We start from the raw sequence: 25,995 nt of genomic DNA on the forward strand, positions 1-25,995 counted from the left end.
CTTTCAAGGCTAACGGTTAAACAAAATTGACTTTTCACATCTAATGGTTATTTTTTCCCATCACTTAAGTTGCATGAAAAACAAAGAAAATGTCCCTCGTTGAAAATGAAACTTTTTTCTTTTTTTTTTTTTTTTTGCTTTTGGGGGGTTCTCTGTGTTAGTTAGTGGGGTCTTACACATATTGAATAGAATAATTAAGAACAAGATGCCCATAAGGGCGTATCCGTGGGATGCACAAACATGTAACACAAATTGTCCAGTTACAGTGAACTACAACTACGGGTAAACTTCAGTAAATGGCGAGAGATTACCTGAAAGACAAGTCTGTAATTAAAGTAGAAGTTGTTTGTTATAAAAACAGAAGTAGAGCTTATCTCATGGTTAATGCTACTAAATTTGCAAATGGAAGCAACGAAGCCCTATTAGGGGTTATCAGGATACGGGATATTAAGGTAAAAAATTATAGGAATACTGGATATTTGGGGGGGAAGTTGACGATACGATATAGTTTTTAAAATAGGCATGCATTTCGCACGTGTGCAGGTAGTGCGGTAACTTGACACAGTGTTTTTTCCCATAACTGTCAACTGAGCTGCGTTTTGTTTTCAGGAGATTCAAGTTGTCTTTGCGTAATATGTAGCTCTAATAGTACACGATATTGTTTTGGTGTCGTAAATCATTGTAGTGCCATGGTAGATGTCTTCCCAGGAAGACTGAGGAAATAAAAGGGAATCGAGGAACATTGGTTTCGATGCTGACATGAAGATCCCTTCAACTTCATTTTTACAGCAAGTTTAGCGTGTACTCTGAACGTCCGACAAAAGTTCATTGAAGTTAAGCCCTGTGCAGCGGGTATCAGGATAGGAGACCTCAAATATAGGACTTGACGTAAGAAACATAGCAGCCAGAATGCGAACTAAGCTAGGTATTGATTTTGTTAGCCCGCTTATGCAAAACATTGTTGATGCAAAAGTAAATAAACATCGATATACAGTTTTTTAGAAGAGCTGAAGGACGTTATTAGGAAGTGTTCATCAAGAATGCAAAAATCTGCCATCAGCAACAAAATTTGCGACATGAAAACATCATAAATTTTGTGTCGCGAACACAAAAAGTCATCATCAGCAAAAAATATTTTGGGAGATTTTTCTATTGTACTTCGGGTTGTACAAGTAAAATCGCAAAATCGAAAGTAACATCGATTTTAGCAGCCGCCTGTGATCAACTTACCTTGCGTACAACTCAGGAAACAGGATACATCTGGGTTTGGTACATCTTAGTTTGTTTTTTTTTCTTCCAAGTGTTGTGAACATGTTAGTTAGTTTTTTCTTTCTTTGAAGTGTTAAAAGTTCGACAAGATATGTGCGACTTCGACACAAAAGATCAACATCAGTTACGCCCCTTCGAACAGGGTTAATACTTGGATGGGGGACTGCTGCGAGTTCCCTGTGACGACAGTAGCTGATCTTTATAAAACTTAATTTCATTTTGTATTTGTTTGGCTTTTGAAGGTATTTCTTATTTTCTTTGTACGTCAGAACGGCAGAACAAACTGGTTCCCAAGAAACAGTTTATTGGGGTATTGGCCCAATGACAAATAATGTTCACAGTGGAACACACAAGAACGAAGCAAGATCTAGAAATAACATAGAAAATTTTCCTTTGCTTTAAAGGTTGCCGTTCTCAAAAGAAAAATCACTGTCCACTTTATCAAGTACGGTACTTTCAGATGTGAGTTGTAATACTGTGTCACTCGTCGGGGAGGGACAGGATTCCAAACTAAGTGTTTGCTCCCATCGCAATATCAGAGCTCCGTCACCGTGGGCGAGTGGTCTAACGCACGTGCCACCAAGAAACTATTTCAAAAAAAGACATAGTGTTTTGTTTCCAGAAGCGTTCGGGCAGGAGAAAAGATAAAATGCTGTAATGTGGGTCACTCGGTCTGTCATAGTTGTTTTTCTTGGTTTATTGAAACTCTCGAGAAATAAAGATAGAAATATGGATGCCAAGGAAGGACTATCAAGGAATATTAACCACTCAGGAGAAGGACAGATACTTGTTTATTTCGCAATACTTCAAAGCATAAGTCTACAAATACCTATTTTACCTTCAAATGCCACTGCATAACATTTCAAATTCCTCTTTCCATGAATCTTCTATTACTTCTGTTACATGTGAACCTCGGAAGTTACTGGCTTCACAATAACTGGTTCCTGGTTAATCCAATTTATTAATGCTACTTACTAGTGCGAAGATTGTTTACATTACTCATTGATACGAAGAGAGATAACTTTGGATTTTTCATCAATATATCGGTTTAATCTAACCCAAAATCATTCATATAGTCAAAACTTCATATTTATGACCCTGCATTCTCTTCACTTTTGTGCTTGTCAGGATTATGATTTGTGATACTTTAGGTTCACATGTTCACAAGTTTATTTTTGCATGCGTCTCATCGGTGTGTAGATGTTCAATTATAAATTTTGTTTTGATTGGTCCCTCTACCTCATTGTGTAGATAGTTCACCGTGAAATCAAATTAAATACTGCATTTACTCATGTATAAGTCGATCTTTTATGGCCTCAAAAGAAGCTCTAAAAATCGCCCTCGACTTATACACGGGTCAAAGATTTAGAGCCAAGTTCCAGCTAAATAACTTATTCAAAATTAACATAATAATGTTGTCTTGGGCATAACGAACGCAGTGGACAAAAGACTTCAAAAGGCGGAAAGCTCAAAAAGCCATTTCTGTTTCCTCAAAGAAAACACGATCTTTCAACTGGTTAGCAGCCTGGCACATGTCACTCGCATTTCCTGAAAATGCTGGTTGGTAATGATTGTTTTTATTCTTTATACAAACCTGGCTGATTTAAATGCTTTTGCAAACTTCGTAGTGTTTGCTTTGTGAGTTTTTGGTTTGTTTGTCATGTGAGTTATAATTCAAGGACCAATTAAACCTTGCACATTTCGCATTGTTTTTTAAGTCATTTTCAAAGTATGACTCCTGCTTCTGTGATGTTGTGCTTATCCTCTAAAGCCCTTTATCTTTGAACAATGGAAAAGGTTAGTTTGAGGTTTACATGTTTGATTTTCTGAGAACTTTTTCAAAACTCAAGGACAAAATGCCCGCATATACCACAACTGCTGAACCACAAAACTATTAAGCGCTTGAGGCCCTTACTTTTTTGTGTATCCACAGTTCCAGAAATTGAAGAATACAAGATTAGTATCCCATGAACATTTAACAAAGAAATTAAGAAATTGCTTTTTTGCCATCAAATGGGGCTCGAATTATACACCGGAAATATGGTATGCTTCGTTGCTGAGGAAATGAAAGCACCGCTCAAAAACCGTGTCATCACGCTCCGTCCATGGGCTCCATGGTATACACCCGAGATTGATGAGGCAAAGAAAAAGCGAAGGAACCTGGAACGTCGATGGAGATCATCTCACTTAACTATTGACCACGAACTTTATGTCATGCAATGCAATGCTCTAAAAGAGCTTATTTTTTGTACCCAGTTGCACATGTCATTTAGGTCATCTATTACTAGTGATATTGAACGCTCCCATTCTATTCTGGAGTCATGTGTATGTGCCATTGAATGATGGATGCTTCATAATAACCTTAAACTCAACAGTGACAAGACTGAACTACTCAATCTTCACGCTAAGCATAGACCTGCCCCTCCTCTCGATTCCATGAATATAGGCGATCTTGTTATCTCGTGGTCTAAATCTTACATGGACATTGGAGTCACATTTGATAGTCACATGAACTTGATGAACATAATTATTAAGAACATCTGTAGAGTAGCTTTTTATCATATCAGGAACATTGCTAAGATTATAAAATTTTTGAGTTACGATACTGCTAAAACTTTAATGCATGCATTTGTTACTTCTCGGATTGATTCATGTAATGCATTTTTGTTTGGTTTGCCTAACGTTCTTATTCAGCGTTTGCAATATGTTTTAAACTGCTGCTCGAGTTATAGCTCGTTCTCGGAAATTTGATCATATCACACTGTTACTGATATAATTACATTGGTTACCAGTAGAGCAGAGGATAATATTTAAGATTTTATTATTTACGTTTAAAGTAGTTAATGGTTTAGAACCTAGTTATTTAAGTGAATTATTAGAAGCCTATGTTCCAAGGCGTATGTTAAGATCGTCTACGCAATTGCTCCTGCATGAGCCCAAATTTAATCTTAAGACGTATGGCTCACGTGCCTTCTCTGTTTGTGCACCTCGATTATGGAATAGTCTTCCTTTAGAAATTAGGAAGTGTGACTCTATTGCACACTCATATCTTTGTTAGCTATGAGTACATATTTAAATATTACTAATTATTGATTTTTATTCATTTATATTTTGTATTATGTTATTCTTTTATTTGTATATTAGTATAAATTGGAAATTATTATTACTATTATTATTTTTGGAACTTGTAAAGCGCTCTTGGACATTGTGATGTAATCAGCACTATATTAATAAAGTATTATTATTATTATTATTATTATTATTATCATTATTATTATTATTATTATTATTATTATTAAAGAAAAAGCTGGGACAAGTGTGGGTGTTCTAATCGCCGTAAGGGAGTCTGGAAATACTGAAGGACATAAAATTGAATTCCCTAATCGGAGCTTACTTCAATATCCGTGGGGAATGCACATTTGTGACTACGAAGAAGAAAAGCAAAAAGAAACGAATTCGACTGGTTTTCTGACGTGGTATGCCTATGGCATACCACGTTATAAAATACACACAGCGGAGATAAACATTTTAAAAAATGCATTTTATATTAACGTGGCATTTCGTATGCCACTTCTTCTTCCTTAATTTAATACAAAGTTCATTTTTTGAAATTTTTTTTCTCTGCTGTTTGTATTTTATTCTTAATTAAGCTAAGATGGCCAAAGAGCAAGAGTGAATAGAATAAGTCTTTGGTCATCAGAATGGGACTTACATTTTTGTCAGACCTCCAGCTGGGGTCAAGAGTTGACAAAATTGTAGAGACAGTTTATGAATTTTCTGAACAACCAATTAGTTTTGGGGAGCAGGGCTGGCACAGTGGTGAGAGCACTCACCTTCCACCAATGTGGCCCGTTATCGATTCCCGGATTCTACGCCATATGTGGGTTGAGTTTGTTGGTTCTCTACTCTGCTCCGAGAGCCGGATTTTCCCCTCTGCTCAAAAACCAACATTTGCAGGCGTAGCTCAGTTGGCTAGTGCGTGGCTTTCGAAGTAAGGGGTTCCCAGTTCGATCCTTGGTGACTTCACGTCTGTTTCGACTTTCCTCTGATCCATATAGCTATAGCTTTAAGTATCCATGAAACAGAGCGCTGACAGAGGGAGGGGGGTAAAAGGTGCACCATCGGGTTCCACTGATATCAGTTTCATAACTGAAGGAACTACAGATCTGGCTTGCTGTACTGAGGGCTTTTTGTTTTTTTGTTTTTTCCTTTTGGAACTAGAATTCTAAGGAAAACAGCAAAGCGAGAGGGTTAGAAGACACGGTAAGCCATTAAACAATCAATAATCAATCAGTCTATCAATCAATCAACATTTATGTCTTGTTGCAATGTTTACCAGTGTTCAATGAGTCTTAAGGAAATCATTATAAGGGTAATCAGATATCAATATAGCGACCCGTAGGACAAGTTACTCGCTGTTTAAGGACTGAATTTTACTGAAGTAAGCTGGTCTAGATCAAGTTCAACGAGTCTGCAACAACATTACCTTCTAAACAATTTCAGTGTACAAAGTTAAGGGTCATCATTTCGATTCCACGTTTGTGAGAAATGTCTCAGTGTTACTCTGACCACCATTGGATAATAATAGGCAATAGGTAGAAGGTATCTAGATGGATAATTTGATTCATTCTGGTATCCTAAAAAGCTCAATTATGCTACAATGGTCCCACAACTTGGAATAGGAAATTGCTTACAGAAAAGTTTATGAAATAATGCGTAATTTACAGTTGACTTGTTAACCGGATTTGAAAACTACTCGTGACATTGACTAGGGCTCAAAATTGTGACTCACTGGTCGCCAATGCCACCAAAAATCGAGTACTGGCGAATAGATTTTGAGAACTGGTCGCCAGCTGGCAAATCACGTTTTCTTTGGTAACCCAGGATAAACAATAGACAACTTCTGTATTTAAATCTTTATATGATGAAGTCATTTAGAACTGGTAGCTGGAACACGACTCACCTTTTTTTTCCCATTAAAATGATGTTTATATGCTACAAGAAAGTCGGTCTCACACACTGGTAATTAATAGCACAAAATGTACTTTGATACTTCGATCACTGCATTTACTGGGCGCCATATTGTTTCAGCAGCTTCATGGGAGCGTGGGTGCGCTTAGACACCATGTGCTTGAGTTTTTGGGGCAGGAAGAGGAAGATTCAGCCAGAAAGTTAATTGAAAATTGAAATCCATTGTCAGTTGTGGATGCTGAAAACGTAGAATTAGGACCTCCTTGGAACTACAATTCTGGTCAAAAGTTGTAGGGAAAGTTGGGCGCATCACTTCACTTCACACCTAATTCCATTATTCTAACTACTGGCTGTACTTTTTGGGAAATGCCATGCTGTTGTGGCTCCCCTCCGCGATATTCAATTTTGGAAGAAAAGTCACCATTTTGTTTTGTGGAAAACCCAACATTAATAAGGGGGAGTGGGTTTATTGCTAAAGTGGGTGCTACCTTCCTAACACTTTTGTCCATGATTGTCTGAAAACAATTGTAAACATTCTTTGTCGTAAAACACGAAATGTACGGAAGATATGAAGTTTTAATTCTCCATAATTAAGGTTTGATGGATTATCTTAATTGTCATTGTTATTGGGTACCATTCTCAGAATATGGTATATGCCACATCCACAAAGGCGCTTTTCCGCGGAAGGGATTTTCCGTGACACAACATTGCATTTCAACAGTATCTTGGGCATAAAAGTCCTTTCATCGCAAAATTCTCATTCTGTTTCATGCAAACCATGTGTTTGGTACTGAAAATTTGTTGTTATACTATGTTTTGCCGATTCATTAAATGAATGCATTTTCTTATGCGGCATAAAAAATAGCGTCTTGTTATTTCATTGTCTCCTTATGTAAATAAATAAAGACAAAATGGTGTTCCACACGGTACTCCACAAGTATATGGGGCGGATTTTCGAGGCCAGTGCGGTACATTTCGATACTACTTGAATGGTTATGGATAGAATTTAATACTGCAAAGTAATTGACTATGAATTTGTCCCCTGGAATAGAGACATTTTCTTCATTTTGAACAGTACTCCCTTCTATTGCGGGAACTTTAAAGATTAATTGAGTAATGAAGTTTTCATTTATATATTCGTTCGATAGAGTACTGTGCTAAATAGTCTTTAAAACCAAACTTTACAGTCTGCAATCCTTAAGGCCCAGTAATGCAGGCAACATTTTTCGTGCAACTTGTCGCGCTTCAATGTTGCGTTGCAAGTTGAGATGGTTTGTTGCGAGTATTACCATCTTCTTGCACAACAAATTTTTAGCTGGCAAAAAGTAGAGGTCACTTTTACTTTTTGCAACATGGAAATTTGTTGCGTAAGAAGGCGGTAATATGTGCTACAAACCATCTCAACCTGCAAAGCAACATTGTTGGGCGACAAGTTGCGCGAAAAATGTTGCCCGTATTACTGGGCCTGTAAAGAACACCATCACCAAACTAAAGACAAAAGCCGAAAACAACAGTGGCCTTAAAGGTCTTTCTCGTGCTGTTTTTTTTTCTTGCTATTTAATAATTGTGACTTTCCGTGCGTGCAAAGTAACATTTAAAATCATTTTCTTACATAAGTCATATGTTAAATAGGTTGGCAACCAAAATTATGATCTGGCGACCAAATTTTTCGCAGTAGTCGCCAGCTGACATCTCAGCAAAGAATCTTGCATTCTATAGCTGATTGAGCGATAAAAAGGAATTTTTCAACGCCGAGTGCATGTTGGCAGTAGGTGTATTTTCTACTCAGCCAGAAGGCACATCGTTGTTGATTACTCTAACTGGCACATACGCAGGCTATTCTTTGTACTTAGCAAATATCACTTACTGAAAATAATAAAATAATATTGACTGACTCCACTCAAGCACGAGGCATCTCATTTGAATTAATTCCATTGCACTGTTACACGATTTAAGAGACATCTGAGTGCAAGGAAGATAAAGAGTACTTTTTTACTTGGTGTGATAATGACGACATTAGCAGTGAAAACCTCCCGTTATAATTATCAAATGTCAATGATGACCAATTAGATTTTCTCTTGATATAGTTTCCAGTCTTTTACTAGATTTAAATGTAGTTTCATATTTCATAAGAGAATATTGATTCTGAAGATAAACGTTGCAGCATTCAAAAGGTCAAGCTGTAAATATGCTTTTTACTATGTTTGTTACCACTGCCTGTTTGTTGTTTTTGATCAAACTTAATGGCCAAAATACAAGAATATCTACAATCATATCCTTATTTACCCTCGGATTGGAGGCTAGTATCTACGAGCATTCTGCCCCCAGCCCCACCCCTCCATTAAGAAAATATGATACGTAGTACTGCACCCCAAGAAAAATCTTGTAAGAAAATACTAACTTCGAACGTCCCTAAAGTGTCAATTTAATGCAGCTTATTTTTAAGGTAGACATATTTTATATCGAATTGTGAAGGTCAAAACTTATGTCTGACTTCTCTTTGTATTGCGTAGGTTTTCAAAATGAGCAACAGGAATAAGGAATTAGAGGAGAAGGTATGGAAGAAATCGAGAAAGGCTAGTAGTGCTTATGCAGCCTGGTCTTTGAACTTTGCAAATATCAGGAATATTGACTGACCCGGCAGGACAGCCTGACTCAAGTGCGAGGCATTTTTCGGTAATTCGGATAGATTCTAGAATACCTGTTCACCTGTCGGGGTATGTCAAAGTTCTGCCACTAAACTTCCAACGTCCCTAAAGTATTCATTTAACGCTGCATATTTTAAAGGTAGACGTATCATTATATGGAATCATGAACGTTAAAACTTATGCCTGGCTTCTCTTTGTATTTCATAGTTTTTCAAAATGAGCAACAGGAATAAGGAATTAGAGGAGGAGGTAAGGAAGAAATTGAGAAAGATTAGCACTTATGCTGCCTGTTCTTTGAACTTTGCAAATATCATGAATATTGACTGACCCGGCAGGACAACCTGACTCAAGTGCAAGGCATCTTTCAGTAGTTCAGCTGGATTCTAGAATTCCTGTTCACCTTCTGGGGTTTGTCAAAGTTCTGCCACCAAACTTTTTTTTAAAAATTTTTTCTTATCTTATTTTAATTTTTAATAAATTTTACAATGCTTACTATACTTACATTATTAACAATACTCATGATACTTACAATACTAACGATCCCTTCCTACAATACTTATGATACTTACGATACAATACTTACGATACTTACGATCCCTACCTACTTAACAAACCAAAGGGTATTAATTTACACCATACAATACAAAACAAAACAATGATGCAAAGTAGAAAGAAAAAAAAATAAAAAAATAAAAAAAAGCCCTTTGCAACACAAAAAGTAATTAGATTCTTTCAATTACAAGTCGTATGATTGTAATGTGAGAGGAATGGGTGGAAGCCTTCTATTTTAGGACAATGACTGCGTGTTCTACAGGTCCAAATGTAATACCTCGCGACCAAAAATATTGACTAACCAGGGAGGAGAGCCAGACTCAAGCGCGAGGCATCTTTCAATAGTTCTGCTAGATTCTAGAATACCCGTTCGTCAAAGTTCTGCCACCAAACTTCCAATGTCCTTAAAGTGTTCATTTAACACTGCGTATTTTAAAGGTAGACATATTGTATACAGAATCATGAACGTCAGCAGTTGTAAAGTGTTTTTCGCCTCGGTTTCACCCCTAGCAGCGGGGAGCAATCTGACTGGTAGATTCAAATTTTCTAGGCTTGTGATTGGTTAGTAGTGTGTTTTGAAGGTAAATGGTACCAAAAAGCGCCAAAAAGGACCCAGACCCGCTCAGTCGTTCCCACGGTCCATGGAGTGGTCCTAGAACGAACCCATGGGATGAGCAGAAAGCGGTCACATGATCCCACTTGGTCCTCTTAGGTCTCGTGAACCTTGGGATGACTTCACGCAGTCCTAGACCCCCCTCCGAGAAAACCAAACACAAGAGGTTTAATGACTATTATTATAGTTACAAGAAGAAGATGGTGCCCCTTACGCACACCCTAGGATTATTATAAAGGTTGACTTGGATGTGGCAGGGCGATGAGAGGATCCAGAACGCAATGATTCCACCAGTCACATGCGATTAGAGTCTCCTTAAAGTCACCTCAGTTCTTTAGTGTCACTACTCATTTTTTCTTGGTGCCCCATACCCGAGGACTTGACTTGGATCGTAACGTGATGGGTCGATGAAGGGATCCAGAACATGGTCACAGTCACGGACACGGTCATGCCACCCATGGACTAGACTTGCCACAAGTCAACCTCACGATAATCCCAGGAGAAAATATTTTAGCGAGCGAATCGTGATTTTTTGTATGCGAAGTAAATGAGCGAGCGACAAAGTCGCGAGAGGTCGACTTGTCTCGCATGCAAGGTTTTCATTTGCATCTCGCGCCAAAAAGGGGATGACGTCATTCGCAAGTCCTTCACTTGATGGCGTAATCCGACGAAAACAGTCGAATATGTTTGTTTCTACGAAATCGAAAGAGGAAATTTGTTGACTTTGTGCTAAAGATATCCGAAACAAAGCTGAAATAAAATGAAAGCTTATTTTCAATCTCGAGTCGCTGCTTGGAAGTAGATCTCCAGTGGTATTTTTTTGGACCAACACTTGTGCCGTGTTTTGTGCTGATAGAAACGAAACACTAATTCGAAAGATTACAAGTAAGGGAAAGTTTCGAATCGTCAAGAAAGTCAATTGATTTCACTCATGAAAGATCAGGTAGGCTTCAGGTGTCGGAGACGTACTAGACCAGGATTAAAAGATACATCTTAGTGAAACTTAAGCTGACCATTTAGCGATGCAATGACTCTCGTTGATGAATACACGTGCATTTTTAATTTTTTTGTTCCATTCGACGAAAAATGTGTCGATAGTCGTTGAGAATCGCCTCGGAACTTCCAAACACCAGTTTATACTTAAGATTTTAAATGTGTTGTCTCCTAGATATGACGCTCTAATGCCACGACAATTGCGGCTGGAGACCAAAATCTTTCGTGATTGAAATCAGTGGAACAATTAATACGAGAGCATTGCAATCCTCTCCAAATAAACGACCAAAAGCGTACGGGACTAATTCAAAGGTCAGACTTTTCCCAGCTCTGGTTGGAGCAGACACAAACAGATCTATGCAAGACAGATATTCTTGAATTATTTCCCTCTGATAGTCGCGTAATTCGGAATACCCGGTGGCCTTAGTAGCATGTTGGAAGTCACGCTTCACCGCGTGTGGCAAACTTTGATTGACAACTCTATCCCCTGGGGTCCACGAGGACTACTCTGATTTGCCTAGCTCAGCGACCCGTTTTTGGGTCGCTAAAATTGGCGCCAATCAAGTATGAAAAGTCCTTCGTTCCGCGCGTATCTAGACGAAGGACTTTTCGAAAGTCTACCCATGGACTGACTGACTGAGCTCTCGCTGTCACTGAGCTCTGGCCAGAAATGCATGGACGACGTACCCGCGAAAAACTCTGCCACTCTTGGGCAAGATCCCAGCAGGTCCTCCCATTAGTATTGGACCGCTGCACAAGCTAATTCCCTATCAGGACTGGGACGAACTCCAATCTCCCTCAAAATGTTTTCAATGTGCTACTCGTGATTCACATAGCACATATCATGAGCCAACCCTCTCTGACCCTGCATCCATTGCACAAAATGATAGCATTCTTCTTTGGGACAATGATGACATAAGGAATCTCGATGACGGCCGCAGGAACCCACAGAGCCGAGACGGGGTAGATGGTGGAATTTTGGGTACCCCAAAGGTTCTAGGTCGATGTGAGGAATCCCCCAAGGTGTCAGCCATTGTCGTTTGATCATACCCCCTCTGCAAGCCACTAGAGGCTGCTCGGAAGTCTTTTGTTTTTGGTAGAGGTGCTGGACATCTGTAAACGGAAACAGAAATGCCAACGCACAGACACAAACAAACACCAGGTGCCCTAGGTGCCCTAGGTGGCCTGTCCTGATACGCCAAGGCCTAAGGATTGACGCCCGACGAAGCTTGCCAGGAATTATGAGGAGAATTGGCCTACATGCTTCAACAAACCATACGACAATGGTTTGAATCGTCTCCCATGTTGGTGTTTCACAAGGACGAGCAATGGCGAAACATTGGAATGGAGGTCATTGCTATCTCTTGACGGTCATCGACGTGTTGTCCAAGTACGCGGGGGCGGTTCTGGTGGAGAACTAGACAGGCACAGCCATCACTCATGCCTTTGAACAAGTGTTATGACAAGGATGAAAGCCTCAATGTTTACAGACTGATATAGGGAAAGAGTGTTACAATGCTCCGTTTTGGCAGATGTTCGAACAAGAAGGCATCCATTACTTTTGGATGCATGGAGATGTCAAAGCCTGGTGGTGGAATGGTTTAATCGTACGTTGAAAGAACGCATGTATCACTCACTATTTTGTGGCATGCAATACCCGAGCTCCACGTGTTACCCCAATTATTAGATGGGTGCAATGGGAGTCTGCATAGAAATATTGGTATGGCTCCTCGAGACGTGATGTCCGACCATGAAGGTACTGTGTGGACCAAATTGTACGGCAAATGTTTGAAATGACATTCCTGCTTAAACTCAAGGTGGGCAATCTCAGCAAGAAACATCCCCCCTTCAAGAAAGGCTATCTACCCGGTTGGACGCAAGAAGACTTTTTCGTCAAACGGGTGGTGCCCGGACCCGTGGTCACATACAAACTCAAAGAATGGGACAGGATGCCATTAGAAGGAAGTCTTTACAAAGGGGATGTGCAAAAAGTCACCGTCCCTGACAAGGCATTATTCCGAGTCGAAAAGATTTTGCAACGACATGGATCTGCTGTGAAATTTCGATGGATGAGTTGGCCTAGCAAGTATGATAGTTGGGTACCTCGGTCGACTTTGAGAGACGTATAGAAATGACGAGAGAAAAAAGAATGGAATTGAAAGGATGTTGTCTTGTTAGGCCATGCTCTCCAGTGACGTGCAACAGGCTGAGTTCCCCGATAATGGACCATCTGGCGTCATAGCACGATTGCCGTAAGATCAGGTCTGGCAGGAGAGTGATCATGGATGGGAAGTCGGATTGTCAGGTGTGTCGTTGCCCCATATACCAGTGGCGGCTCCAGCACATCCTAAGGACACTCCCGTGCACAATGTGCTCAGAAGTTCTAATCCCAATGGATACCTCTGCATGTATTCGTTCGTTCATATCCTGCAAACCTACAGGACCAGTACCAACCCGGAAGTTCAATGGTACCGTCTGAGCAAAGGACATTCGTCGGTCGTCGACTGGGGTGGAATTTGTGAAAATGATCGTATACAAGGTGGAACGACGAATCTTAAACATTTTACCTGTGAGGGAATCATTGTATTTCGACGATAAAGAAGGATCCAAGAACAAACCACCTTTTGCAGGAGATCATTTGTCGAGTAAGACCATGGCGGAAAAATTGGAGGCAGTCTCCAAATCCATTCAGAAAAAAGCCCGTAAGGTCTGAGGACGTGGCTCGACCGAAGTGGATAAATTGAAATGCCCACCCATTTGGCCACAGCAAGACATCCCGACGGTTCCCGCATGCAAAACATGTTTTGGCAAGGAGGTGGGTCGTCAGGAAGTGGAGGAAGGCCAGCATCTGGAGCTTGGTGGGTTCAGTGAGGGCAAAGGAGAGGCAGATGATGCACTTTTTTTCTTCCTCCATCTTTTTCTTCTGTTTGTCTAAGGTTTTTTTCACAAATTCTCTTAATTTGATGAGGCGTCTCCTTTGGCAGCTGGTAAGCAGCATAACACACAAATGAGCTCCAAATCACTCTTTCTGGCTTCTCATATCCCTTAGATCACTAAGGATACCGCCCCATCCCCAGAGGAGGATCATGTGATGTCTACATGAGCTATAAGTAGCAAGTCCTCACGTGCAAGCAAGGTCACTGAAGGTCTGTAAAATTCCTGTCACATGTTTCTCTGAACCTGATAAGAGATTGTGCTTCAGGACCCTCAGTTCATTTTTTCATTCTTAGTTTCCTTATGGCTTCACAAGACGTTTTGTTCAATGAAGAGATGAATGACCAAAACCTTGTGGCCGCAGCAGAGGATTTAGAGCGTGACCATGGTTGTCAAGTCCAACTCGGTGGTGCTGTTAATTCCCGTCAACCGGGTCGATTTGTGTTTCGATGAGATCCTGTGGTCGATCATCGCAGTGCTCGGTTTGGTGTTCACAAACGGGTGTTTGGTGCCTTTACTCAGTCCCCATCGCCGAACACCAATGTTACATGCAAGTCCTCAAAAACCTACAACAGGAGCATCAAGAACGAAGGGAATGTCGATGCCAACAAAGCAATGCAATCGCCGTCATTGACAAGGAGGACATCGTGGCGCTGCCGCTGAGTTACAGACTCTGGCATCCAACAATTCACTAGGCAACACCTTGCCACCACCCAACGATCTTGAGGACAACGACAACGAACCCAACCCTCCCTTGCACGTTTTTCTTTTCGGGATTCAAAAAGGGATACTTTGCCTATGTTTGTAATACACTACACCATCAGGACTATGACAACGAGCTGCCAGACCAGCACTATTACATGCCCGAAGGGATGTTTATGAAGGGCAAACAGGAGTTTAAACAGTGGCATGCTCAACAATGCGCTGATCACGTTCGTTTTCATCTTCGGGACAAACTGTTAGTGTACTGCCAATCAGACGTCCATCTCCTCAAACCAGGTTGTCTGACCTTCAAACAGGATTTCAAATTGTGTGCGGGATTCGATCCTTTCAAAGAGATGACCATCGCATCAGCTTGTAACCGTTACCTATGCATGCACTGCATGGAAACCAACACCACCTCCTCCGAACCCTTGCGTGGGTGGCGTCATAACACCAACCACTCAAAGGTTGCCATGGAGTGGTTACTATAGAAAGATCATCAGTTGCGGGTTGAGTGTTGGAATGCTTTGTCCAATCAGGAACGATCCCTACCGGATTCACAAACATCACTTGCACCGCCCCAAGATCCATAACCCCGGGCAATGTGGGGGAATACCGCATCCCTAGCACACGTCACACTGTTGACGGGTACAATCCCGAGACCCAGACAGTCTACAAGTTTTATGGTTGTTTTTCGCACGGGAGTCCCCAGTGTCACCTAAAACATACCGAAACGCCATCACTGGTACTTGGTGCACGCCGGAGTTGGCCAAAGCCGTGGAGAAGGGTCACGTCATCCAACACGTCCACTAAGGTCTGGCATTTCCCCCAAAGAAGAGGCCGCCTCTTCAAAAACTGCATGGATACCTGGTTGAAACTGAAGGAAGAAACCCGCAGTTGGCCTGCCCATTGTGACAAGTCAAGACGAGGTGCTCCAGAACCACATGTTAAGTACATCCAACGCTTTTTCGACAAAGAAGGCATCTCATTGGACCCCCCCCCCAAAATCGCCAAAAACCCCAGACAATGCGCCCTGGCCAAACTCATGCTCAATAGCATGTGAAGCAAGTTTGGCAATGTACCAATGAGACCCAAGTCAAGGAATTCGTCAAGCCGCAGGACTTTTTGCGTTTCATTGACAGCGATCGGAACGACATTCAATACGTCAGCGCCTTGTCTGAAGATCACATCGAGGTCCACCACAAGATTCAAGAGCACGAAGACGTGCCCTCAACCACTCACAACATCTTCATGGCCGGGAAAGATCTCATGGATATACCCACCACGACTCCCCTAGGTTAAACTCTCATTTTACAGATTAAGTCTAAGTGCCCATTTCAGTGATTAGGTCTAAACTTTTGTTACCTTTATTTACTTCTAGAAACTGATTTAGAATGGTCAATTTTTTTAGAGTTATGGTTGGTGTGTATATCCATGAGATCCTTGCCTCATGGCCTGTTTTACCACCTGCTGGGACCATCTCCAACTCTACGAAGTGTTAGATCACCTTCAGGATCGCGTCCTCTACTTTGACTCGGTAATCGTTGTCGAATGTCCGGGTGATGTAATGTAATGTAATGTAATGTAAATTCTTTATTCAGACACGGAGAATCATCAGTTAAGTTAATAATTAAAAATTAAAAAATGTACAACTGCTTTACATGATTGCCGTGTGGGAATCCGATATCTCAGATACTTTCTTAATACCCCGTTTAAACTGCCCAATAGAACAAACACTTTTTAAATCTTGGGGCAAGATGTTCCACAAACAGGCCCCGCTGTAGCAAAAACTTTGTAATAAGTAATTAGTATTTGGCTTGGGCAGCGAAAGCTTTCCTTCAAGATTTCTTAGGTTATAATCATTAACGTGGCGTTCAGTGAAGAAACATTGAAGATAGTCTGGGGCAAGTTCATTCAATGTTTTATACATAATTAAAGCTTTCTGCTTTTTACGACGAAGAGACAGCTTCTCCCACCTAAGCATCGCGAGAAGGAGGTTGGAGCTCGTATCAAAAGGTGATTGAGTAATTACTCTGGCAGCGTGATTTTGTAATTTTTGTAATTTATCACTCAAACAGCCACTCATACCATCCCAAACCAGGCTGCAGTAATCAAATTATGGTATTATTAAAGCATTATGAATTTGAACTGCAACATCCGTCGGAATAAAAGGTCATACAAGTTTCAATGCACCAATGGCTGAAGAGATTTTTTTTCTTATCTCGTCAACGTGTTTAGACCAAGAGAGGTGTGCATCAATGGTGAGGCCGAGAGATTTAGTATGGTCAACTCTCTTGATGGTCCTGTCATCGATACTTATATTAATCTCCTCAAATTGGGTATTCAATCTCTGCCTAGATCCGATTATCATTAGCTCAGTTTTGGCCACATTTAAACTTAATTTGTTGGCTCTCAGCCAACAGGTAAGATTGTTAAGTTCAGAAGACACTGCTAGTTTAAGATCGGCTACTGTTTTTGCAGATAAAGTTATACTGGTGTCATCGGCAAACATTCTCGGCGCAGCAACCCGCAGGCGGTTAGGGAGATCGTTAATGTACGTCAAAAAAAGCAAGGGACCCAGGATGGTACCCTGATTTACGCCACAAGTAACAGTGCTGGCAGTTGACAGATTGCCATTTACATTACACCTTTGGGTCCGATTACTTAGGTATGACTGAAACCACTTAGCAGTTGCCTGGTCAGCACCAAAGTGATCCCCTTGTTCATCCACCTCTGAATACATTCCTGGGTGACTTCTGAATTGAATTCTGTTCCGGGGGTCCCAAGAACTACGTTTGTCTAACCAAAAATCTAAAAACCATGTGCAAGGTGCATGGCTTTTTCGCGCAACGTCGAGGGGAGTTCCATACTCAACTACAAACGTGTCTTGGACCCTATGATGGCGTGCACCTTCCCTTATGGGTATCATCGCATGGCAGATGAGTATCTCAACAACCTCCAGATCCTTGTGGATTTGTAAATTGGGTGGCGGGTTCTCAATCCCATCATCAGTTTCTTCCCTTCTTTTGTAAATAGCCGTTGATGTTGGGTGGTGGGTTTTGGATCGCATCAACATGTTGTGTTTTGTTTTCACTTAGGGTTGAGGCTCGGCACTAGACCCCTCACAAGTTTCCATTTGTAAATCGTTGCTGTTATTACATCTATTTCGCAGGAATTTGTTTTGTTGTCCAAGGGAGGTCTGCGGCTGCATGACGTCATCCCAGCGATCACATGACCTGGGAGGCCCACAGGGGGTCACGTGACAGCTCTCGGCTCATCCCCTGGGTTTGTTCTAGGACCATTCCATGGACTGTGGGAACGACCAAACGGGGTCTGGGTCCTTTACGGCTCTTTTTGGTACCATCTACCTACAAACCACACTACTAAGCTTACAAAATTTGAATCCACCAGTCAGAGCACTCCTCGCTGCTAGGGGTAAAACCAAGGTGAACAACACTCTACAACTACTAACGTCAAAACTTATGTCTAATCATTTCTTTGTATTGCGTAGGTCTCCAAAATTAAGGAATTAGAGGAGAGGAGTTAAGGAGCTGTTGTTGCTTGTTGTTTGGTTTGGCTGTCGTGAGCGAGTGATCCAATTTTTGAAGCAAAACAATGTTAATTATTCTCCTTTGCGGTCGTGAGCTCGTCGATGGCTCACTAGTCCAATCCAAGAGTGGCAGACTTTTGGGCATTTATTGCAGGGATAGCAACCTTGTGCTAATACACGCTCCTTGCAGCAGCGACGACGTTCCCTTGCATCATCTATTTGAGTTTTTGTCAAACTTGGCAACTCCGGTCTTAACAGCTGTTGGTTATGTCGCATTTTCCCAGCAAGCTCTTCAATTGGTCTTTAATTCGCTTCTTAGGAGCACCATCAGATAGTTCGCTGTATAAGAGGGCATGTGTAGTCTTTCTGCGCTCGTACAAATAACGTGCCCAGTCCACCAAAGATGGGCTACCGTTATTTAGGCCTCAATCCTGCGCGTTTGACAGCGAGATAGCACTTCCGTGTTGGGAAAACTATCTTGCCAGCGTATTCCACTAATTCTCTGTAGACAGCGCATATGAAAAGCATCTAGCTGTTTTATATGTTAGTGATATACTGTCCAAGTTTCTGCACCATAACACAGTAACACAGTTGGAACAGCTGCTTCGTAGACAGAGACTTTTGTCACCAGAGAGATGTCGTGGGTGTCCCATAATCTCGAAGCGAGGCAACCAAATTGCCGCATGATTTGCTTTTGGCAATCGTGCGGCGATTTCAAGGTCAGCGGAGCAATCGTTAGCTAGAACATCTCCCAAGTAACAGCTACAGAACTTAGCGCTAGTGACTGCCTTTAAATTGTCTGACCCGATCGTGACTGCAGGTTCTTTGTAGCAACAACCTGGCTTAGGTTGTAAAAGCACTTCGGTTTTCTTTAAGGAGATCGAGAGGCCATACCTTTTAGTGGCATTACTAAGGCAGTCAGTAAGAATTTGCACGTCTCCTTCAGTGTGAACCACAAGGGCGCAGTTAAATATTCCTCCATCGTACCGCACGTTGAAATTTATGCCTTTCTCACCTCGTGAAAGGCATCATATATCACGGCGGCCATAAAAATCCTGAACAGCAGTGGTACAAAAACACAACCTTGCTTGACACCATTGTCTACATTAAAGGGAGCAGATTCCAGTCCACCTTCCACAACACGTGCTTGCATGCCGTCATGAAAAGATCGAATGATGCGGTTTATCACCTTTTCTGGGAATCCAACTCTGTGGAGGAGCATCCAGAGTCCTGCACGAAACACCGAGTCAAAGGCTTTTGTTAGATCTACAAACACAAAATAGAGGTCACCCTAATCTTCTCTACATTTTTCTTGCACTTGACGCGCGGCCAAAAGCCTGTCAACTGTACCGCGGTTCTCCCTGTATCCGCATTGGCTTTCAGGGTTCACCTCCTGCACAACAGTGAGATGCCACGATGATTGTTGCAGTCAGCACGTTTGCCCTTCCTCTTATATAGATGAATGATTTTCACATCAAAAACAACTCCCTTTGCCTTACAATAGCATAATCTAGCAAATGCCAGTGGCGTGACCTTGGATGCATCCAGGTTGTTTTCAGGGAGTCCTTTTGTTGGAAAATGGTGTTCGTGATCACAAGCTCATTAGCAGCACAAAGACCCAGAAGAAGCATTCCATTAGAATTTGCCTTTCCCGCGCTGTGATGACCAAGAACTTTTCCCCAAATGTCATGATCGCGCCCAACTCTCGCATTGAAATCACCTAGCAGGATAAGCTTATCTTTGGGAGGTACAGATCTTATAGTCCTAAATTAATTGAACTGCGTCTTCTACCGCGTTAGATGGGTGGCCAGCTGATCGCGGCGAACCAGCAGGCTAGTTAAGGACAAGCTTTTTTAGGTCACTTATTCTAGACCCTTCCCGGAGAGGAGGGAGCAGACTACCTGTAAAAACGGCTGCTCCCTCACCACAGGACGACACGAAGTTGCAGTTGTCCAGGATCTGCAACAAAACGGCCATCACACTGAGGTCGCCTAACATGCAGGTACTTGACTAAGGGCTTCCAGCACCACTCTAAGCCTGCCCCCGATGCCAATCCTTGTTGCCTCGGTATTTCATGCTGAAAAAGAGCCCTTTGATGATCTGGCTGCCAGCTAATACCAGTTGTGCATGTTGGCCGTTGGCTTCCAAGGAGCTCATCCGATCTTTGACAGGTTTTATTTTTAGTCCTGCAGGGTGACATGCCACCCACCTCTAGGGATGCAACGATACATTTTCTTAGGATGCGATACGTATCTCGATACACGATACGATACATCATTACATACAACTGACAAGTGACGTAATCTTACTAAACTGTGTTGGAATCTTTAATTTCCATTGATAACAAATAAACAATTAACAAATGGTAAACAATAACACAATAATATAACTGGAACCAAAACTAGAAAATGAGAAGAGTCAACCTGACAGACATTTTCTAAAGCTGTTCAAATGAAGGAAAATTCAAACTTCAACTAATAACTACATTTCACTTGTTCTCGATTAAATGTCAAATTGTCAATAGATGAATAGAATGATTGGAACTTTGGTTGGAAAATGAGAAAGATGTCTATTTGACACAGACTGGCTAAAGCTGTCCACATGTAGGAAAATTCAAAACTGTAAGTTCTTCTTAAGGAAATGTTTACATTCTCAGGGCTAAGGCATGCCCTCTGAGCATTAACAATGTCCCTAGCAGTTGAGAAAATTCTTTCACTTGGCACTGAAGTTCCAGGGATAGCCGGAACACACTTTGCAAACAATGCTAAGTGGGGGTACTTAAGCTCATTGGACGTCCACCAATCTAATGGGTTACTTTCTGGAGCAATACTTTGAACCTACACAGGTCTTCTTCAATTTGTTGCTGGAGTGAGCACCCTGACCCTGGTTCTACAGAGGTAATAAATACATCACCAAAAAGCTCTGACGTGGCAGTGTTCTTGCGCGGAGGGGAGTCAGGGGCTTTTAACTCCTCTCGTTTGTCTTGAACAGAAAACTCAGCTGATTCAGGAAACTGTGGTAAGCTAGGCAATACAGGCAGGCTACGCGGCTGAGGAAGGCTTTCAGTTAGTACAGGAGGGTTTGTCTCGCTTCGCTCAACTGACGCATTGGCAACTTGTTCAGCCTTGACCTATAAATGATTGTATGAATAAAAAAATCTTCCTTTCATAATTATTTATTTGGTGATTTGAGAGGTGCTTGAATAAATAATAACATATATACTTCACTACAAGGATATTGGAATGATAGAATTTATAGTATAAATACCTGAAGTAGATGGGTGTAAACAGCTTTTCTAACTTTCTCAACATTCACTGCTAGTTCAGCAAACACACGAGTTCGCTCTTCCCAACTGATGAAGGGTAGAGAGTGAAACCTCGGATCAATTGCTGTGGCCAGGAAGAGAAATATTCGGAGCTCAGGATCCTCATACCTGGGCAGAAAATCACTATGAATAGCCTTCTTGACATCTCTTACAAGTACACAATCATCTGGCTCTGGAGATGTAACTTTCAAGATAGTGTTCTTTAGAGGTAAGATCAGAGACACAGTTGGGTTGGTTGCATCACACAAAACAATAGTGATTGTTTTTAGTGGTTGCAGGGTTTCGATAGCCTTTTAAATGTTGTGTACATCTTCTGATAAAATGTACACATCCTTTATGTCTTTTCTTACTTCTTTTGTCATAAGAGTGGCCATAACAGCAGGTTTCAGTAGTGCAAATCTTTGCAGCATATCATAAGTGCTATTCCATCTTGTACTCACATCTATGATAAGTTTCTTTGTCCCTTCAATTTTCAACAAAGCAAGCTTCTCTTTTAAGACATGAGAGGGTTTGGGCCTTTGATGAAAGTACGACACTACTCTTCTCACACGGCCAACTAGCTGATTCAGTTTAGGGACCTCTAAATTAAATAAATGTATATTGTGTGCAAAAACATCCTACATGGGGCTGCAGCCCACTTAATTTTACACCCGGTGTTATATTGCTAGCATTGTCAGTCACAACACAATTCACACCATGTTGACGTTTTGTGTTCCACCTTGTAGCTGTGTCATTGAGGGCTTCCCGTAAGGCCTCTCCTGTGTGTGAGCATGGCAAGGTTGTAGTCTCCAACACTTTATTTTCAAGCTTCCAATCTTGAGAAATGTAATGGGCAGTGGTAGTTATGTATGATTCAGTTGCTCTGGACGGCCAGCCATCAGTTGTTAAGGCAACAGAAACTGCTTTCCATATTCCCGTAATGACATCCTTCTTCACTTCTGTATATAATGATGGAATGACTGTTCGTGAAGGCACTTTATATCGGGGCTCCAGAACTTGAAGCAACTTAGTAAAAGCAGGGCTTTCAACAATACTGCATGGTCGGAGATCGTGTGCTATAAATACTCTGATATGCTTGGAAATATTTTGTGCACAGTCCGAGTTTATCCCAAGTCTCTTCCCCACGAAGCCGTCCATGAAGCCGCTTAACTTCAGCTGAGACGATATAGACGAACCAGCTTTTGACTGACTTGGGGAGGAGGATGTAGTTGAACACGCTTTAGTCGATGCACTCGATGGATGATGTCATTGGACATGAAAAGACATGTTAGTCGTTGAGCCAGTGTATCGTAGTTCCGAGAAACAATGGCGGGAAATTACAATTTCTTTTACAACGTTCCTTACCCCTTGGGCATCGTAAAGTACTTTAAATCCAAAGTCTTTCCACACCTTTGATTTAAACGAGGACGGTGCCGGTTGTAACTCAACAGAGGAAGACATTTTGATGACGGAACCGCGTGTTTTTGCTGTGGGCGCGTAAGACTGTTTCAGCTGACAACTTATTGGAACTACGCTTGCGTTCATGCCGCCATCTTGAAAAATATGTGATCAAAAGCATGCGAAGCGATACTAAGCATGGACGAAGCCCTGTGGCTAAAAATGGCTTGTACTAGGGTGAGAAGTCATTACAAAAATTTGGTTTTATCAACGGAGTTGATAATGTAAATTGACCACCGTACAGAGATTCTAAAAGATGACGTTTCGAGCGTTAGCCCTTCGTCAGAGCGAATCGAGGGATTATGGGTTACTATAAAAACTACACGTAACCCATAATCCCGCGATTCGCTCTGAAGGGCTAACGCTCGAAACGTCAGCTTTTAGAATCTCTGTACGGTGGCGGCCAGTTTACATTATCAACTCCGTTGATAAAACCAAATTTTTATATACTACTTCCCCACCGATGCAGCACCAGTTTCTTTAGAAAGTACCCCTTCATTGAGAAGTCATTAAACTGATTAAAACAGTAATTTCTGAATGTTGGTAAAGTAATTTCTGATTTTTGATGAGGAATATTTTATTGTTTTGCGGTACAGCGATATCCCATTCAAATATCAATATTCATATCGTGACAAAAAAATATTGCGGTGCACCGGTGTATCGCTGCAGCCCTACCCACCTCACCAGTAGATCCTGGTGGGGGGTCGGTTTAGACGCCGACAACCCATCCAAGTTGAACAGCGAGTCAGTAAAATACTAGCTTCTATTTGTGGTTACGTAAAAATAGCGCCTAAAATATTTGTGTCAGTTCATTCAAAGTGTAGCCAATGACACTAAAAAGTACAGAACCGCAAGCCTTAAAGTTGGAGCCGTAAATTGTTCATTGCAACCCTAGCGAAAACGTTTTCAACCCAAATTCGACGCAATGAAGAATAAGGTTGAAAGACAAGGAAATCACCGCCCTTATACCGCACAAGTTACTCGGAATTTTGAAGAACGCCAGTCTAGATCAACTAAAACTTTTATAGCCGTCGTGATTTACTGTACATCTTAAGTTAGAACGGGTATGCTACAACATGACTTAATGACAAAAGGAACTTAATTGTGCTTTCGCTTATTTCTTCCCTGCTAACTACTGATATCGAGGAAGTCCTCGAAAGAAGGAGAAAAGGTATAATAAAAGAATTCGCCATCAAAAGGAATGCTGAATCCTTCTAATGACCTTTAAAGACGCTTTTGTTTATGTTGGAAACAGTGTGATTTGTAAATGCAATGCACTTGCTTAAAGTTTTTTTTCCACGAAGTATGTGAACGCCAGTCTTTACATTTTAATGGTTTAAACCTGCAGCGTAAATGTGTTTCCCACGTATTCTTTCCAAAAGGTGTCAAAGCTTAGAGCAATAAATGAGGAATTGCAGGATGGTGAAAAGCAGGAAGTGGAGGTAAATATGTATTGCGCCTCTAATTGTGAAATGATGCGTAAATTTTCCGTTGACTTGGTAACTGAATATGTAATTGCTTCTTACATTTTACAACTTATTGAGTCATAAAATGCGGGAATTTTTCATTGCTGGTGAGTTCATGTTGGCAGTACGTGTATTTTCTCAGGAAGACTTGCTCTTACGCAGCCTATTCTTTGAACTTAGCAAGTATCATGAATATTGACTGACAAGGCAGGACAGCCTGACTCAAACGTGAGGCATCTTTCGGTTGACTTGTCTTTGTATTACGTAGGTTTTCAAAATGAGCACAAGGATTAAGGAACTAGAGGAGGAGGTAAGGAACAGCGAGTTTAACTAAAATAGTGCCTTCAAGTAATCGTGATTATGTAAAAATAGCGTTAACTGAAGAGAGAGAAACACATACCATGCATTTTACCTTTCGACACACCCATGCGGAAAAATTGGTTTTTGCCCTGAGCGGGACTCGAACCCACGTCTCCCTGATTACTAATCGGGCATGCTAAGCCACTACACCATCAGGGAGACGTGGGTTGAAGTCCCGCTCAGGGTAAAAGTAATTTTTCACAAGGGTGTGTCGAAAGGTAAAATGCGTGGTATGTGTTTCTCTCTCTTCAGTTAACATAGTCTATACCTTTCAATTGCCTCGAGATTTCTAACTTTCTTGTAAAAATAGCGCCTGAAAGAGTTATGGCGGTTCTTTCAAACTGCTCCATGGACTGTGGGAACGACCGAGTGGGGCTGGGTCCTTTATGGCTCGTTTTGGTACGATCTCTCTACAGAACACACTACTAAGCCTAGAAAGTTTGAATCCACTGATCAGGGTGGTCCTCGCTGCTACAGACTCGGTCACAAATGTTGTAACACTCACAGAAATTTCTCCCTCCTTCCCTTGCAATGTTGATGTTTATGGGTTCCAGTGGAAGAACTAACCGGGAAAGGCAACATTAGAACGGCAAACGCAACATTGAAGGGATGGATGCGAGTTACGTGCTTTTCAAGAGAGGTGTTACAACTATTTATGACCGAGGTTGTAGGGGTAAAACCGAGGCGAACAACACTCTACAACTACTAACGTCAAAACTTATGTCTGTCTTTTCTTTGTATTGTGTAGGTCTCCAAAATTAAGGAATTAGAGGAGGAGGTAAGGAACAGCGAGTCAGTAAAATACTAGCCTCTATTTGTGGTTACGTAAAAAGAGCGCCTAAAATATTTGTTGCAGTTCATTCAAAGTGTAGCCAAGAGCACTAAAAAGTACAGAACCGCAAGCCTTAAAGTTGGAGCCTTAAATTGTTCATTGCAACCTTGTGAAAACGTTTTCAACCCAAAAGCTACGCAATGAAGAATAAGGTTGAAAGAAAAGGAAATCACCGCCCTTATACTGCACAAGTTACTCGGAATTTTGAAGAACGCCAGTCTAGATCAACTAAAACTTTTATAACTGTGGTGATTTACATCTTAAGTTAGAACGGGTATGCTACAACATGACCCAATGACAAAAGAAACTTATTCTACTTTCGCTTATTTCTTCCCTGCTAACT

At 41.3% G+C, this 25,995-nt stretch overlaps 2 protein-coding genes across 2 annotated transcripts in view; one reads left to right on the forward strand and one right to left on the reverse strand.

Annotated features, from left to right (window-relative positions):
- Positions 1-296: 296 nt before the first annotated feature.
- Positions 297-25,995, forward strand: part of LOC138021234 (golgin subfamily A member 6-like protein 25) — a 47,867-nt gene continuing 22,168 nt past the window's right edge. The window contains exons 1-7 of the mRNA XM_068868093.1: positions 297-452; positions 5,491-5,532; positions 8,754-8,795; positions 9,096-9,137; positions 24,377-24,436; positions 24,729-24,770; positions 25,569-25,598. Coding sequence (XP_068724194.1) covers positions 297-452; positions 5,491-5,532; positions 8,754-8,795; positions 9,096-9,137; positions 24,377-24,436; positions 24,729-24,770; positions 25,569-25,598 — 414 coding nt within the window. The remainder of the gene's footprint in view (positions 453-5,490; positions 5,533-8,753; positions 8,796-9,095; positions 9,138-24,376; positions 24,437-24,728; positions 24,771-25,568; positions 25,599-25,995) is intronic.
- LOC138019030 (E3 SUMO-protein ligase ZBED1-like) lies at positions 20,670-22,694 on the reverse strand. The gene is made up of 6 exons (XM_068865694.1): positions 22,253-22,694; positions 21,866-22,137; positions 21,500-21,757; positions 21,063-21,362; positions 20,881-20,982; positions 20,670-20,675 (listed from the first exon to the last, which is right to left on the reverse strand). The coding sequence occupies exons 1-6, from the start codon at positions 22,692-22,694 to the stop codon at positions 20,670-20,672; spliced, it is 1,380 nt and encodes a 459-aa protein (XP_068721795.1).

This window comes from Montipora capricornis, chromosome 10, assembly GCF_036669925.1.
Source record: "Montipora capricornis isolate CH-2021 chromosome 10, ASM3666992v2, whole genome shotgun sequence".
Taxonomy (NCBI): Eukaryota; Metazoa; Cnidaria; class Anthozoa; order Scleractinia; family Acroporidae; genus Montipora; species Montipora capricornis.

Coding starts and splice junctions, on each gene's coding strand:
- LOC138019030 (XM_068865694.1), bottom strand. CDS start 22,694: ATGGACGGCTTCGTGGGGAAGAGACTTGGGATAAACTCGGACTGTGCA. Junction 22,138..22,252: donor GAACACAAAACGTCAACATG/GTGTGAATTGTG, acceptor TATTTAATTTAG/AGGTCCCTAAACTGAATCAG. Junction 21,758..21,865: donor TGTACATTTTATCAGAAGAT/GTACACAACATT, acceptor TTACCTCTAAAG/AACACTATCTTGAAAGTTAC.